Source organism: Ahaetulla prasina, chromosome 16, assembly GCF_028640845.1.
Source record: "Ahaetulla prasina isolate Xishuangbanna chromosome 16, ASM2864084v1, whole genome shotgun sequence".
In the NCBI taxonomy this organism is placed as follows: domain Eukaryota; kingdom Metazoa; phylum Chordata; class Lepidosauria; order Squamata; family Colubridae; genus Ahaetulla; species Ahaetulla prasina.
In genome coordinates, this window is record NC_080554.1 from 1,938,431 (window position 1) to 1,951,335 (window position 12,905).

A 12,905-nucleotide genomic window follows, 5' to 3' on the forward strand; every position below is an offset into this window, starting at 1 on the left:
TTTCCCCAAATACAACTGGTATTTATTTATTTAAGCTAGGGGTTTTTTAAATAACACCCCCCCCCCAACAGCATGTCAAGATAGAAAACACACTTGCTATGGTGCCTTAATGAGATCATGATTGTGTCTGCAGTTGAAGGGTGTGCTGGCTGGCCGACATGCGTTTTCTGCTGTGGGACCCTTGTTCTCCTCATAGATGAGATTGTGTATGAGCTGGGTTGTGTGTCCCCATAGTGCTGGTCATCTACTAGATGTTGGAAGCGGGCCCAGCAACCGTCTGCTTCACCTTTGTTGGGAGTAGAGTCCGAGTTTGATGGAGCTTTCATATGTGCAAGTCGTTCCCGATTCTAGGGGACGGTGCTCGTCTCCGTTTCAAAGCCGAAGAGCCAGCGCTGTCCGAAGACGTCTCCGTGGTCATGTAGCCGGCATGACTCAACGCCAAAGGTGCACGGAACGCTGTTCCCTTCCCACCCAAGGCGGTCCCTATTTTTCTACTTGCATTTTTTACCTGCTTTCGAACTGCTAGGTTGGCAGAAGCTGGGACAAGGAACGGGAGCTCACCCCGTTACGCGGCACTGGGGAGTTGAACCATTGAACTGCTGACCTTTCGATCGACAAGCTCAGCGTCTTAGCCACTAAGCCACCGCGTCCCTATGTGTCCCCATAGCGCTGGTCATCTACTAGATGTTGGAAGCGGGCCCAGCAACCATCTGCTTCACTTCTGTTGGGAGTAGATGCTGAGTTTGATGGAGCTTCCACTGATACACGCATGCATAGCCTCTCAGATCTGATATGTCCTCCAGGAGTTTTGTCCTCCAGCCAAGAAGGAGGACAGATGGTCAAAATCTTAACCTTCTCACCTCCAAGAACTGAGGAGATATCACTGTTCTGGCCCCAAACCTCACAAGCTTTGGGGAGCCGAATGTCGTATAGAGGTCCACCATTCTCCCTTGAAGTCTTCTTAGAAATGGGAGAAGAACATGCAAGATTCTGGTCCTTTTGTCTTAATTTTTCTTTTTAAAAAAACCCCAACAATTTAATTTGGTTGTCTCTGAAGACATCATCTCTACATTGTGGGCTCTATGAATCTGCAGCTTATTCTCCACAGCGTTCGAGGCAGGGGTGAAATCCAGCAGGTTCTGACAGATTCTGGAAAACCGGTAGCGGAAATTTTGAGTAGTTTGGAGAACCGGCAACTACCACCTCTGGCTGGCCCCAGAGTGGGGTGGGAATGGAGATTTTGCAGTATCCTTCCCCTGCCACGCCCACCAAGCCACACCCACAGAACTGGTAGTAAAAAAAAATCTGGATTACACCATTGGTTTGAGGGCAGGACAAGAAGTAACAGGTAGAAGATCTTTAAAGGGAGAAGCAACCTAGAACTAAGGAGAAATTTCCTGACAATGAGAGTGATTAACCCATGGAACGGTTTGCCTCCAGAAGTTGTGGGTGCTCCATCGCTGGAGGTTTTCAACAAGAGGTTGGACAACCATTTGACTGGGATGGTATAAAGCCGCCTGCCTTGAGCAGGAGGTTAGACTAGAAAACCTCCGAGGTCCCTTCCAGCTCCATGATTTTACGGTTGAAGTTTTAAAATGAGTTGAGGAAGGAGGTTGTTTTAGCTTCTGGGTTCTAGCCTTGTAACACATGGATACAACTCTCAACAGAAAAATAGATGCCCCGCCCAGGCTGAAGAAAAAAGACTTCCAAAAGTGGTTAGGTCCCTCCTGACATGAATCATGGCAAGATTGGCACAAGGTCACCCATGGGAATTATTCCCCCAGTGGAACAGGTTTTAAAACTGAGGTAAATTGAAGGCGAATATGCTTATTAGCTCTGGCTTATTAGCCCTGGCGTCCCAACCCCTCTAACATCTCTGTGTTTTCGTTGAAAATAATGAAAGTCTCAATTGTCCCACTCATCCTAAACATTTCCATTTCGGTCACGAAGCTCTGGAAATATTGTCTGAATTTCTACCCATCTCAGTAAAGGTGGAATGTGGGGGGGGGGGGAGAAAGAGAAGGGAGGAAGGAAAAGGAGGAGAAGAAGAAAGAAAAGGGAAAGGAGGAGATGGAGAAAGGGAGAAGGAGAAGAGAAGGAAAGAAAGAAGAAGAGGAGACAGAAAAGAGGAGAAGGGAAGAATGAGAAGGGAAGGAGAAGAGAAGCAGAAGAAGACAAAGAAGAGAAAGAAGAAGCAGAAGAAGAAGAAGAAGAAGAAGAAGAAGAAGAGAAGACGATGAAGGAGAAGAAGAAGAAGAAGAAGATGGAAGACAAACCAGAAAAAGAAGAAGCAGACGATTACAAAGCAGAAGAAGAAAAAGAAGAAGCAGATGAAGACGAAGAAGAAGAAGAAGAAGAAGAAGAAGAAGAAGAAGAAGAAGAAGAAGAAGAAGAAGAAGAAGAAGAAGAAGAAGAAGAAGAAGAAGAAGAAGAAGAAGAAAAGTTGTGCTGGCGTTGACAAAGGCTGTTCAAATAACTTTCTCTGACTCAGTCTTAGTCCTTTGGCTTTGAGTGCGTTAACCTTGTTGCTTGGCGATCTCGAGGGGTAAGGGGGGGGGCGGGTGGGTTTAGCAATCCCGTTTAGTAATTCTACTGGAATTCTTTCTGGAATCCTGCAGCTGGGCGGCTGGAGACGGGCCTCCAGTTACAGCAAGCCGAATAACTTAAGGAGGACTCGGTTCCAAGCTTCGCTCTCGTGACACAACCCCTCCGAGCGCAGCCACACTCCCATTTCCCAGAAGTGTTTTCTCCCCGGCTAGGCGGCCCGAGACCCCCCCCCCCCCGTTACGTAATCTTGGGTTCTCTTGTGGTTTGCTGTCCCTTCCCCCTCCCCTCCCCCAGAGACTTCATGGTCAACTCTGCTTATCGAGGAATATGGATTAGTCAGTTTTGTCGTGATAGAGCGCACACAATGGTTCCTTTTGTGGGCCTGGAATGGCGACTTTCCTTCCAGAAATGGGGTGGGTGGGTTCTGGTTTGGGGGTTTAATTCGTCTCATCCTGAGGGTGAGGAGAGGAATTTGGGTTTCTTTCTCTTTCTTTTTAGAATAGAATAGAATAGAATAGAATAGAATAGAATAGAATAGAACAAGGAATAGAATAGAACAAGGAATAGAATAGAATTAGAATAGAATTAGATTAGAATAGAATAGAATAGAACAAGGAATAGAATAGAACAAGGAATAGAATAGAATTAGAATAGAATAGAATAGAATAGAACAAGGAATAGAATAGAACAAGGAATAGAATAGAATTAGAATAGAATAGAATAGAATAGAATAGAACAAGGAATAGAATAGAACAAGGAATAGAATAGAATTAGAATAGAATTAGAATAGAATAGAATAGAATAGAATAGAACAAGGAATAGAATAGAATTAGAATAGAATTAGATTAGATTAGATTAGATTAGAATAGAATAGAATAGAACAAGGAATAGAATAGAACAAGGAATAGAATAGAATTAGAATAGAATTAGAATAGAATAGAATAGTTGGAAGGTACCTGGAGGTCTTCTAGTCCAACCCCCTGCTTAGGGAGGAAACCCTGTAGTATAGGGACTATACCATTTCAGACAAATGGCTGTCCAATCTCTTCTTCAAAACCAGGGGTAGAGCACCCACAACCTCTGAAGGCACAGCTGTTCCTTTGATCCAAGATAACTCTACCTTGACCCACCTTGGAGTAAGAGGTGAAAGTCACTCCGGCTTGCAAGGTGATGTTATCGTTTTGAGGGCGAGATCAAAAGCTTAGGAACCAGGGACACAACCCAGTGTAAACCAAACAACGGATATCAGATGGCTGGACAGCTATCTAAACAGGAATTCCTTCCGGCCATTGTCAGCGGTGCTGCAAGTTCTGGTCCCTTCTGCCAAGTGACTCTTCCTTCCTGAATTCCTCTGAAAACAAGGAAAAATCAGCTGGGAAAAGAGAGACGGCGAAGGCCCGTTGGAAAACAAGGAATCCTGGTTGACAGCTGATCTCAAAGAGCCAAACAGGGTTGAATTTTGTTAATGATCGAATGGGGGGCGGGGGGGGCAACTCTCAAAGAATTTCAGAAGCCATCAATATAGGAGAATTGGAGGGGGGAAAAGCATTCAGGAAAATAGAAGGGTCTACAGTTTCCATATTGTTGTGAAAAAAACACCAACATCAGAGGTGGTGTACAGCCAGTTTGGACCGGTAGCGGAAATCGCGGGTGGGCCCGGCCGCCCACTTAGCCCTGGCTTTATGCCATCCTATTTAGGCACGTTTTTGAGGCCGGGCGCATACGCAGAAGTCACGCGCACCAGCAAAGCTTAGGCACGGAAGGCAATTGGTGGGTTGCTCCTGGTTCAGTCCGGTTCTATCGAACCGGTAGTAAAACCAGCAGGAGGAACCCACCCCTGACGGAAGGCCGGGCGCATGCGTGGACAGGGCGCATGCTCACATTTGCGAAACGGGTAAGGAAAGTAAGTGAATACTATCCCTGACCAACATGGATAGAACCTAGAATAATAGGGCTGGAGGAGACCTTAAAGGTCTTCTAGTCCAGCCCATTGCTCAAGCAGGAAGCCCTATAGCCTTCTGGACAAGCGGCTGTCCAGTCTCTTCTTGAAAAACTCCAGTGATGGAGCAACTTACAAGTTCTGGAGGGAAGCTGTTCCACTGCTTAATTGTTCCTATTGTCAGGGAATTTCTCCTTAATTCTAGGTTGGATCTCTCCTTGATAAGTCTCCATCTATTGCTTCTTGTCCTGCCCTCAGGGGCTTTGGAATATAAATCAATCCACTCTGTGACAGCCCTTCAAATATTGGAATAGAATAGAATAGAATAGAATAGAATAGAATTTTATTGGCCAAGTGTGATTGGACACACAATGAATTTGTCTTGGTGCATATGCTCTCAGTGTACATAAAAGAAAAGATACGTTCATCAAGGTACAACATTTACAACACAATTGATGATGCTATCATGTCCACCCTAAGCCTTCTCTTCCTTGGGCTAGACGTTCCTACGTCCCTCCATCATTCATCATAGCCTTTTATAGCCATCCAGTCCCTTTATCATCGTAGTTGCTCTTGTCTGCATCTTTTTTTTTTTTGAATCTCAGCAAGCTTTTTGTGTTGTTGTGACTAAAGTGCTTTGTCCTCAAGTGCTTTGGAGAAAAGGTTGACCCCCTTCTTCTCTGACAGCCCCTCAAGTACTAGAAGACTCGGATGAGAAGTGAAATTTTCAAGTGGGGGGGAAAAAAGACCAAGAAAGTTCAGTTGCCTTTTTTTGGGAGGTGGGTGGGGAAAGCACCTTTGGGATCACTTAAAACACCAACCAACCGTTTTGTGGCAGCAGCCAAAAAAGCGAATACAATCCTTGGTTGCATAAATAGAGGCGTAGAATCAAAATCACGGGAAGTATTAGTAGTACCGCTTTATAAAGCCTTAGTAAGGCCACACCTGGAATGCTGCATCCAGTTTCGGCCACCACATGACCAAAAGAAAAAAGAAAAAAAGAGGTTGGGACTTTGGAAAAAGGGCGAAGAAGAGCAACGAAGACGATGAAGACAAAAAGAAATGAAGAACGGTTAGCAGGAACTGGGCATGGCCAGTCTAGAGAAAAGAAGGACTAGGGGTGACACAATAGCAGTCTTCCAGTATTTGGGGGGCTGCCACGAAGAAGAGGGGGGTCAACTTATTTCCCAAAGGACCAGAAGGCAGGAGAAGAAGCAGCGGATGGAAACTAACCGAGGAGAGAAGCAACCTTGGAACTAAGGAGGAATTTCCTGACAGTGAGAACAATTAACCAGTGGAACAACTTGCCTCCAGAAGTTCAGCGGTTCATCACTGGAGGTTTCTAAGAAAAGACTGGACAGCCATTTGTCTGGAACGGTATAGGACTGTGAGGGCGAACCTATGGCACGTGTCCCAGAGGTGGCACGGAGAACCTTCTCTGTAGGCACATGTGTTGTCGCTAGCTCATCTTCAGATTTCTGGCGTTCCGGCGCGCACAAAGACCAGCTGGCCGGCGCGCGTGCACCAGCCAGCTGATCTTTGGGTTTCTGGCACGTGCGTAATCCGGTGCTGAAAACATTTGCCCTCACTGGTGTAGGATTTCCTTCTTGAGCAAGGGGCTGGACTAGAAGACCTTCCAAGGTCCCTTCCAGCTCCATCCTGATTGATTGACTTCCTGCTGAAATAAAACTTTGCTTTGCGTGGCCCATTGCAAGACCCGGAAGGGTGACCGAGGGCATCCGGAGACGTTTTTTTTCTCCCGCTAGGAATTTCCCAACAGTCTCTTTCTCTCTCTCTCTCTTTTAGTCTCTCTCTCTCTCTCTCTCTCTCTCTCTCTCTCAAGTTGCTTGACTCTTTTGGTCTCAACAAAACCGGGACTCTTAGGAGTTAAGTGTGTGCAGTGGGCGGGCCAGGCGTCCCTGATGTCACGCCAAAGAATGAAGGAAGGCCTTTGTTGGCAATGCAAGCTTTGCAAATCCAGCGTCTGCTGAGCTGAGGAGCAGCGAGCCAGCCCCTGCCTCCCCTCCCTGGATGGACAGACGGAGGGAGGGACGGACGGACAGAAGGAGGGATGGGGAAATTCAGGAGCCTTTGCTCCAAGTAACTTCGGTTTCTCTCGCCCTCCATTTCCCCTCCCTTTTTTTTTTTTTAAAAAAGCCAACTTCTCTCTTTTCTTTTCTGCCGGAGTTGCTTAAGAATGCAAAGCTCGGGACAAGCACCTTCTAACTTTTGGGGAGAGGCGCGATGGAAGGTGTCAGAAATGGACGGACGGCGTTGAATTAACGGTTTTCAGAAGGCTGGATTTATAGTGGAATTATTATTATTATTATTTTTGGATAAAAAAAAAGGCAGAGAGGGGTTTTGTTTTGTTTTTTGGCTTGGAGGTTGAGGGAGAAGAGGAGGAAAATTGGAAGGAGAGTATCGGCTGGAGGTGGACCTCTAACCAATGAAAATGTTGGAGATCTGCCTGAAATTAGTCGGTTGTAAGTCGAAAAAGGGACTCTCTTCGTCTTCCAGTTGCTATTTGGAAGGTAAGTCCAGGGCTGCAATGGTTGAAAAGTAGATTTTTGTTTTGTTCCCCCTCAGTTCAGTTGTAGGCCTGTAGTGGGTCTCCTTGTCTTGGAGCAGAAGTCCTTCTAGGAAGTGACTCTGTGGTGCATCTGGAGAAGAAGGGCTCCTTTGGGAAGGGGGCTGAATTGGGAACTTTCAAAGTCCTTGTCCCTTTCCTTCCTTTCCTTCCTTCCTTCCTTCCTTCCTTCCTTCCTTCCTTCCTTCCTTCCTTCCTTCCTTCCCTCCCTCTTCTTTCCTCCCTCCCGTCCTCCCTCCCTCCCTCTCAGTCCCCTATCCATCCATCCCTCCCTCCCTCCATCCATCCCTCTTTTCTTTTCTTTTCTTTTCCAGCAGAAAACAGGGAAATGGAATAAGCAGTGGATATTGGCTGCCTCAGTTTCTCCTTGGCCCACCTCAGGCCATGCTCAAGTGAGAGAGGATAGTGTGCTTATCCATCTCATCTTCCTCTTCCTCTCCCTCTTTGTCTTCCTCTTCCTTTCCTCCTCTCCCTCCCCTTCCCCTTAAACCCTCCTCCTCCTCCTTTTCCTTCTCCTCCTCCTCTCACAAGTCCTACTCCCTTCTAGCACTGATGATGTTATCTAGCTGGGTCATGAAATGGCTGCAAGAAAACAAGCAAGCTCAGAGATCCCCAAAGACCCCTTCTCCTTCTTCTCCTTCTCCTTCTCCTTCTCCTTCTCCTTCTCCTTCTCCTTCTCCTCCTTCTCCTTCTCCTTCTCCTTCTCCTTCTTCTCCTTCTCCTTCTCCTTCTCCTTCTCCTTTTCCTTCTTCTCCTTCTCTTTCTCTTTCTCCTTCTCCTTCTCCTCCTCCTCGTCCTCCTCCTTCTCCTTCTCCTCCTCCTTCTCCTTCTCCTTCTCCTTCTCCTTCTCCTCCTCCCTCCCAACATGGGAAAAAAGTACTGGCCCAACAGGTGATTTTTATTAACTTCTAGCCCACAAAAAAGTTGTGCCTCTTTTCCATGTATGGTAGAAGAACATTGAGGAAGGTTGGTGAGAAAAAAACAACAACCTAACCAGCAGGCCTTTGGCTATCTAATACCCCTGTTCCAGTTTGGTGGATTAAAAAAAAAAGATAAAATCACTTGGACTTTGCAAGAAGAATACTTAACCAAATCTAAAGAAGCCCCCTCCCCAAAAGCTTTTAGGGGGGGCGAGGGGAGAAAGGGAAGGGAAACGCATTGCGTCTTTGCAGCCATGATTCCTTTCAGCTTCATATTTTTCCCTGCTAAATTTAACGTTCCCTTCGGATTTCCATCTTTGCCCATCCTTTGGGATTTAGGATTTTGAGGGGAGTGACCTTCCAATCCACATTAAGAGTGAGGAAAACATTGGTTGCCCCCCCCCTTCAACCCGGGGAAGGATTAATCATGTTAATTATGGCATTTCTGGGGAATGTGGCCCATTGGATGTTTGTTGTAGCTCATCGCATACTTTCCGCTCGGACTGGGTGAAGTAGTTCCTTCGTCGCGTCTTTGCTATGCTGCGTTTTTTTGCAACGGGCAACCGTCGCTGCTTTCCAAATCGAGGAGAAATCTCTCCCACCCACCCATCCCCATCTCCTCTTTCCCGTGGTATTGTACTTTAATAACTTTTGTTTTTCCAGGATTTCAAGGGTTGGATTAGTCAGGAGTTCTGGACGCCACTCAAAGGCAAACATCAGGCAGGCCAAGAATTTTTTTTTTCTTTTTCATTTTCTCGGCCTGTCAGTTTTGAAAGCAGAAACAGGGGCACGTGATTTTTTTCCCCCAGCCAGTCAGCGCTGTGGGTTGCTTGAGTGTCAAAAGATGGCCAAAAAATAAATAAATTCCTCCCCGAAACTCAAAAGTTTGAAAAAGTGGGTTCAAAGGAGCCTCTTTGATTAGAAACGTCCCTGAATCAAAAGCAAGTATTTTCTTGGTCATCTTGAGGTGGGGGGGTGGGGGGTGGGAACGGACACACAGGGCTCCGTCTCTTGGAGAATTCAAAGCAAAGGCAGGATTACTGATAGAAGAGATTATTTGTAGCTCAAAATTGAACTGTGGGCTCCTTGGTGCTCTCTGAGCTTGCTTGGTTTCGTGCAGACATTTCATGACCCAGCTAGGTAGCATCATCAGTGTTAGAAGGGAATGGAGTTTGTAGAGAGGAGGAGGAGGAGGAGGAGGGCTATGGGGCCCTTGGTGGTCCCTGAGCTTGGTGGTTTTCTTGCAGACGTTTCATGACCCAACTAGGTAGCATCATCAATCTTAGAAGGGAGTGGGGTTTGTAGAGAGGAGGAGGAGGAGGAAGAAGAAGAGGAAGAGCAGAAGGACAAGAGATTGGATAACCATTTGTCTGAAATGATATAGGGTTTCCTGCCAAAACAGTGGGTTGGACTAGAAGACCTCCAAGGTCCCTTCCAACTCTGCTATTCTATTCTAAGTCAAAGCCCAATAGAATACAATAAAATAGAGCTGGAAGGGCTCTTGGAGGTCTTCTAGTCCAGCCCCCTGCTTAGGCAGGAAACCCTACACCAGTTCAGACAAATGGTTATCCAACCTCTTCTTAAAAACCTCCCGTGTTGGAGCACCCACAACTTCTGGTGGCAAGCCGTTCCACTGATTAATTGTCCTCACTGCCAGGTAATTTCTACTTAATTCTAGGTTGGATCTCTCCTTGGATAGTTTCCATTAGTTACTTCTTGTTCTGCCCTCAGGTGCTTTGGAGAATAGATTGCCTCCCTCTTTTGTGTGACAGATCAAATATTAGAAGATTGCTATTTTACCAATATCCCCTGGCTTCTCACGTAACACATTATTTCTTAATTAAGTCACAACCATCTCAGAGAGAAATCTTTTGGGACTGAAGACTGTATTAAAATCCTCTGTCTTCCTGGGGGACCTAAGAAGCACAGCTGACGATACGATGACCTCCAAGTATTCAGATTGAACCCTGAGGATATACCTTGGGGTTTAGATGATTGTGGTGGGGGGCATCTAAAGGTAAAACCTTAAGGGACTATTTTTGTTCCTTAAAACCTCCAAACTGGAAAAATCAGCCCAACTTTTAGGAATCAATCAGAATAGAGCTGGAAGTGACTTATGTGTGTTTTTCCACACTTACGACTGTGGTAATGTAATTGTTCTAACTGTTGGGAAATTTCTCCTTAGTTCTAGGTTGCTTCTCTCCTTGATTAGTTTCCACCCATTGCTTCTTGTTCTACCCTCAGGTGGTTTGGAGAATAGCTTGACTCCCTCTTCTTTGGGGCAACCCCTGAGATATTGCAACACTGCTATCATGTCTCCCCTAGTCCTTCTTTTCATTAAACTAGACATACCCAGTTCCTGCAACTGTTCTTCATATGTTCTAGCCTCCAGTCCTCTAATCCTCTTTGTTGCTCTTCTCTGCACTCTTTCTGGAGTCTCAGCATCTTTTTTACATCATGGCGATCAAAACTGGATGCAGTATTCCAAGTGTGGCCTTACCATTCCATCACACAATTTGTGATCCCATTTAGATAAAAGAAGGCTTCCAACGATGTGCAGTCTTTGGATTGTTGTTATCTCCCGTAGCATCCAACTCCTGATCATTTGAAGGCCCTCAACATCTCTTTCGCGTTGGTGCACTAGTGCAACATTCAACCTCCACTCTTTTTGCTGATATCTGTCCTTTTACCACACTTGGAATACTGTGTCCAGTTCTGATCCCGTCCCCATGATATAGAAAAAGATGTTGAGACCCTAGAAAAAGTGTGGAGAAGAGAAACAAAGATGATTAGGGGGCTGGAGCTAAAACATATGATGAACGATTGAGGGAACTAGGTATGTCTAGTCCAGGGGTCTGCAAACTTGGCTCTTTTAAGACTTGTGGACTTCAACTCCCAGTTCCTCAGCCAGCAAAGCTGACTGAGGAGCTCTGGAAGTTGAAGTCCACAAGTCTTAAAAGAGCCAAGTTTGCAGACCCCTGGTCTAAGTCTAAAGAAGAGAAGGACTAAGGATGACATGATAGCAGCCTTCCAATATTTGAGGAGCTGCCCCAAAGAAGAACCGGTCAAGCTGTTCTCCAAAGCATCTGAAGGCAGGAGAAGAAACAACAGATGGGAACCAATCCAGGAGAGAAGCAACCTAGATGGATGGAGACTTATCAAGGAGAGCTCCAACCTAGGAGAAATTCCCTGACAATGAGAACAAGAAATCAGTGGAACAACTTGCCTCCAGAAGTTACAGATATTCCATCACAGAAGGTTTTCAAAAGGAGACTGGCCAGCCATTTGTCCAGAATGGTATAAGGTCCCTGCTTGAGTAGCGGGGCTGGATCTGAAGACCTCCAAGTTTCCTTCAAACCAGTGGTGAAATGCAAATTTTTTTGCTACCGGTTCTGTAGGTGTGGCTTGGTGGGAGGGTCATGCGACTGGGTGGGCGTGGCCAACTTTTTAAAGCATTTTTTACTACTTATTCGCCCAAACCTGTAGTTAAAAAATGCTTTAAAAAAGTTTTTTTTTAAAAAAAGGTTCCGACGATCACACGGCACAGCTATGTTCCAGATCTGCCATCTGCCAGATTGCGTTTCTCCATTCACACTTGGCAATCACACAGACACACCCACCCACCCCGAACAACCTGCAAGTTATCTATGAAACTTCTTCTTTGCTCTTTTCATGCCGAGCTTCCTAAAACCAATTCCCAGCGACAAATTTTCTTCCAACTTCTTTTGAGTTTATGTCTTGGGTGAGCCAATTTTTCTTTCTTTCTTTTTTTTTTTTAAAAAAAGACTTGGCTTAGCTCCAAAGATACCAATTCAGGGCACTTAACCAAACTCTCCTTTTTGTGGTTTCCACCAATCTTGATTTGTATCCTCTTTTCCACTCAATTCCACCTGGTAAATATTATCTCAAGTGGCCGGAAGAAGGAAAGATTTTGGCAGCTCAGCCTGGCCGGTTTGCAAAGCCTCCCCACCCTCCCCTCCTGCTTGCAATATGTGCGACCCCTCCCAGGCAGAAATACGTCCCAACAGCCTCTGCTAAACCCTGAAGAAAAAAGGAACCAGGTGGAATTTCTCCCCGAAAAAACTTGCTTTGGGAAAACAAAAGTGACATAACTGAAAAGGTTTTTTTTTGAAAGGGGAAATTATTCCTGCGAAGTTTGAAATTCCCATTGAAAGATCAAAGGGGAAAGAAAAGAGAAAGAAAGACGTGAAAGAAGGAAAAAAATAAAGAGAAAGAAAAGATGAGAAAGAAAGAAAAAGGAAGAAGGTAAAAAGAAAGGAAGGAAGGAAGAAAAAGAAAGAAAAGACGAGATAGAAAAGAAATAAAAAAGAAAAGAAGGAAGAAAAAAGAGAAAGAAAAGAAGAGAAAGAAAAAGAAAGGAAAGAAGGAAAAAAGAAAGGAAGGAAGAAAAAGAAAGAAAGAAAAGATGAGAAAGAAAGAAAGAGAAAGGAAAAAGGAAGGGTGGAAGAGAAAGGAAAGGAAAGTCCAGCAAAGTCAACGGGGAAGCCCGATTCACTTAGCAGCTTCATTACTATCTTAACAACGGCAGTGATTCATTTAACAACGGTTGGCAAGAGGAAGGTCGTGAAACAGGGCAAAGCTCACTTCACAGCTGTCTGCCTTAGCAACATAAACGCTGGGCGTCCATCATGGACGTAAGTCGAGAACCACCTGGTCTCTGCGTCCATTCAGTCTTGGGAACCTTGAGGAATGCTGCGAAGAATTCTCTTGTGTGGCTCCTCCGTTATGACCATTAAAGAGTTGGGTGATGATGGTGGTGGCGGTGGTGTCTGGGAAACGGATCAAAAGCCTCTGATTTTGCAAAACAGTTGGAAACGATTTGCACTCCCCAGCGGTGATTCCCCTGTTTATCAACACGGATCTCTCTCGGTGCCAGGAAAGGTGAAGCCTT

The 12,905-nt window shown here is 45.5% G+C and overlaps 1 protein-coding gene across 4 annotated transcripts in view; it reads left to right on the forward strand.

Moving 5' to 3' along the window:
* The window catches only part of ABL1 (ABL proto-oncogene 1, non-receptor tyrosine kinase), a 76,068-nt gene that overhangs the window by 34,625 nt on the left and 28,538 nt on the right, over positions 1-12,905 (forward strand). Inside the window, exon 1 of one of the 4 annotated variants that reach the window (XM_058159287.1) lies at positions 6,442-7,017. The exons of 2 other annotated variants lie outside the window; for them this stretch is intronic. In XM_058159287.1, coding sequence (XP_058015270.1) covers positions 6,933-7,017 — 85 coding nt within the window. In that variant the 5' untranslated portion in view covers positions 6,442-6,932. Of the gene's footprint in view, positions 1-6,441; positions 7,018-12,905 lie in introns of those variants that run through there. One more of the 4 variants, XM_058159285.1, reaches the window with a different exon arrangement.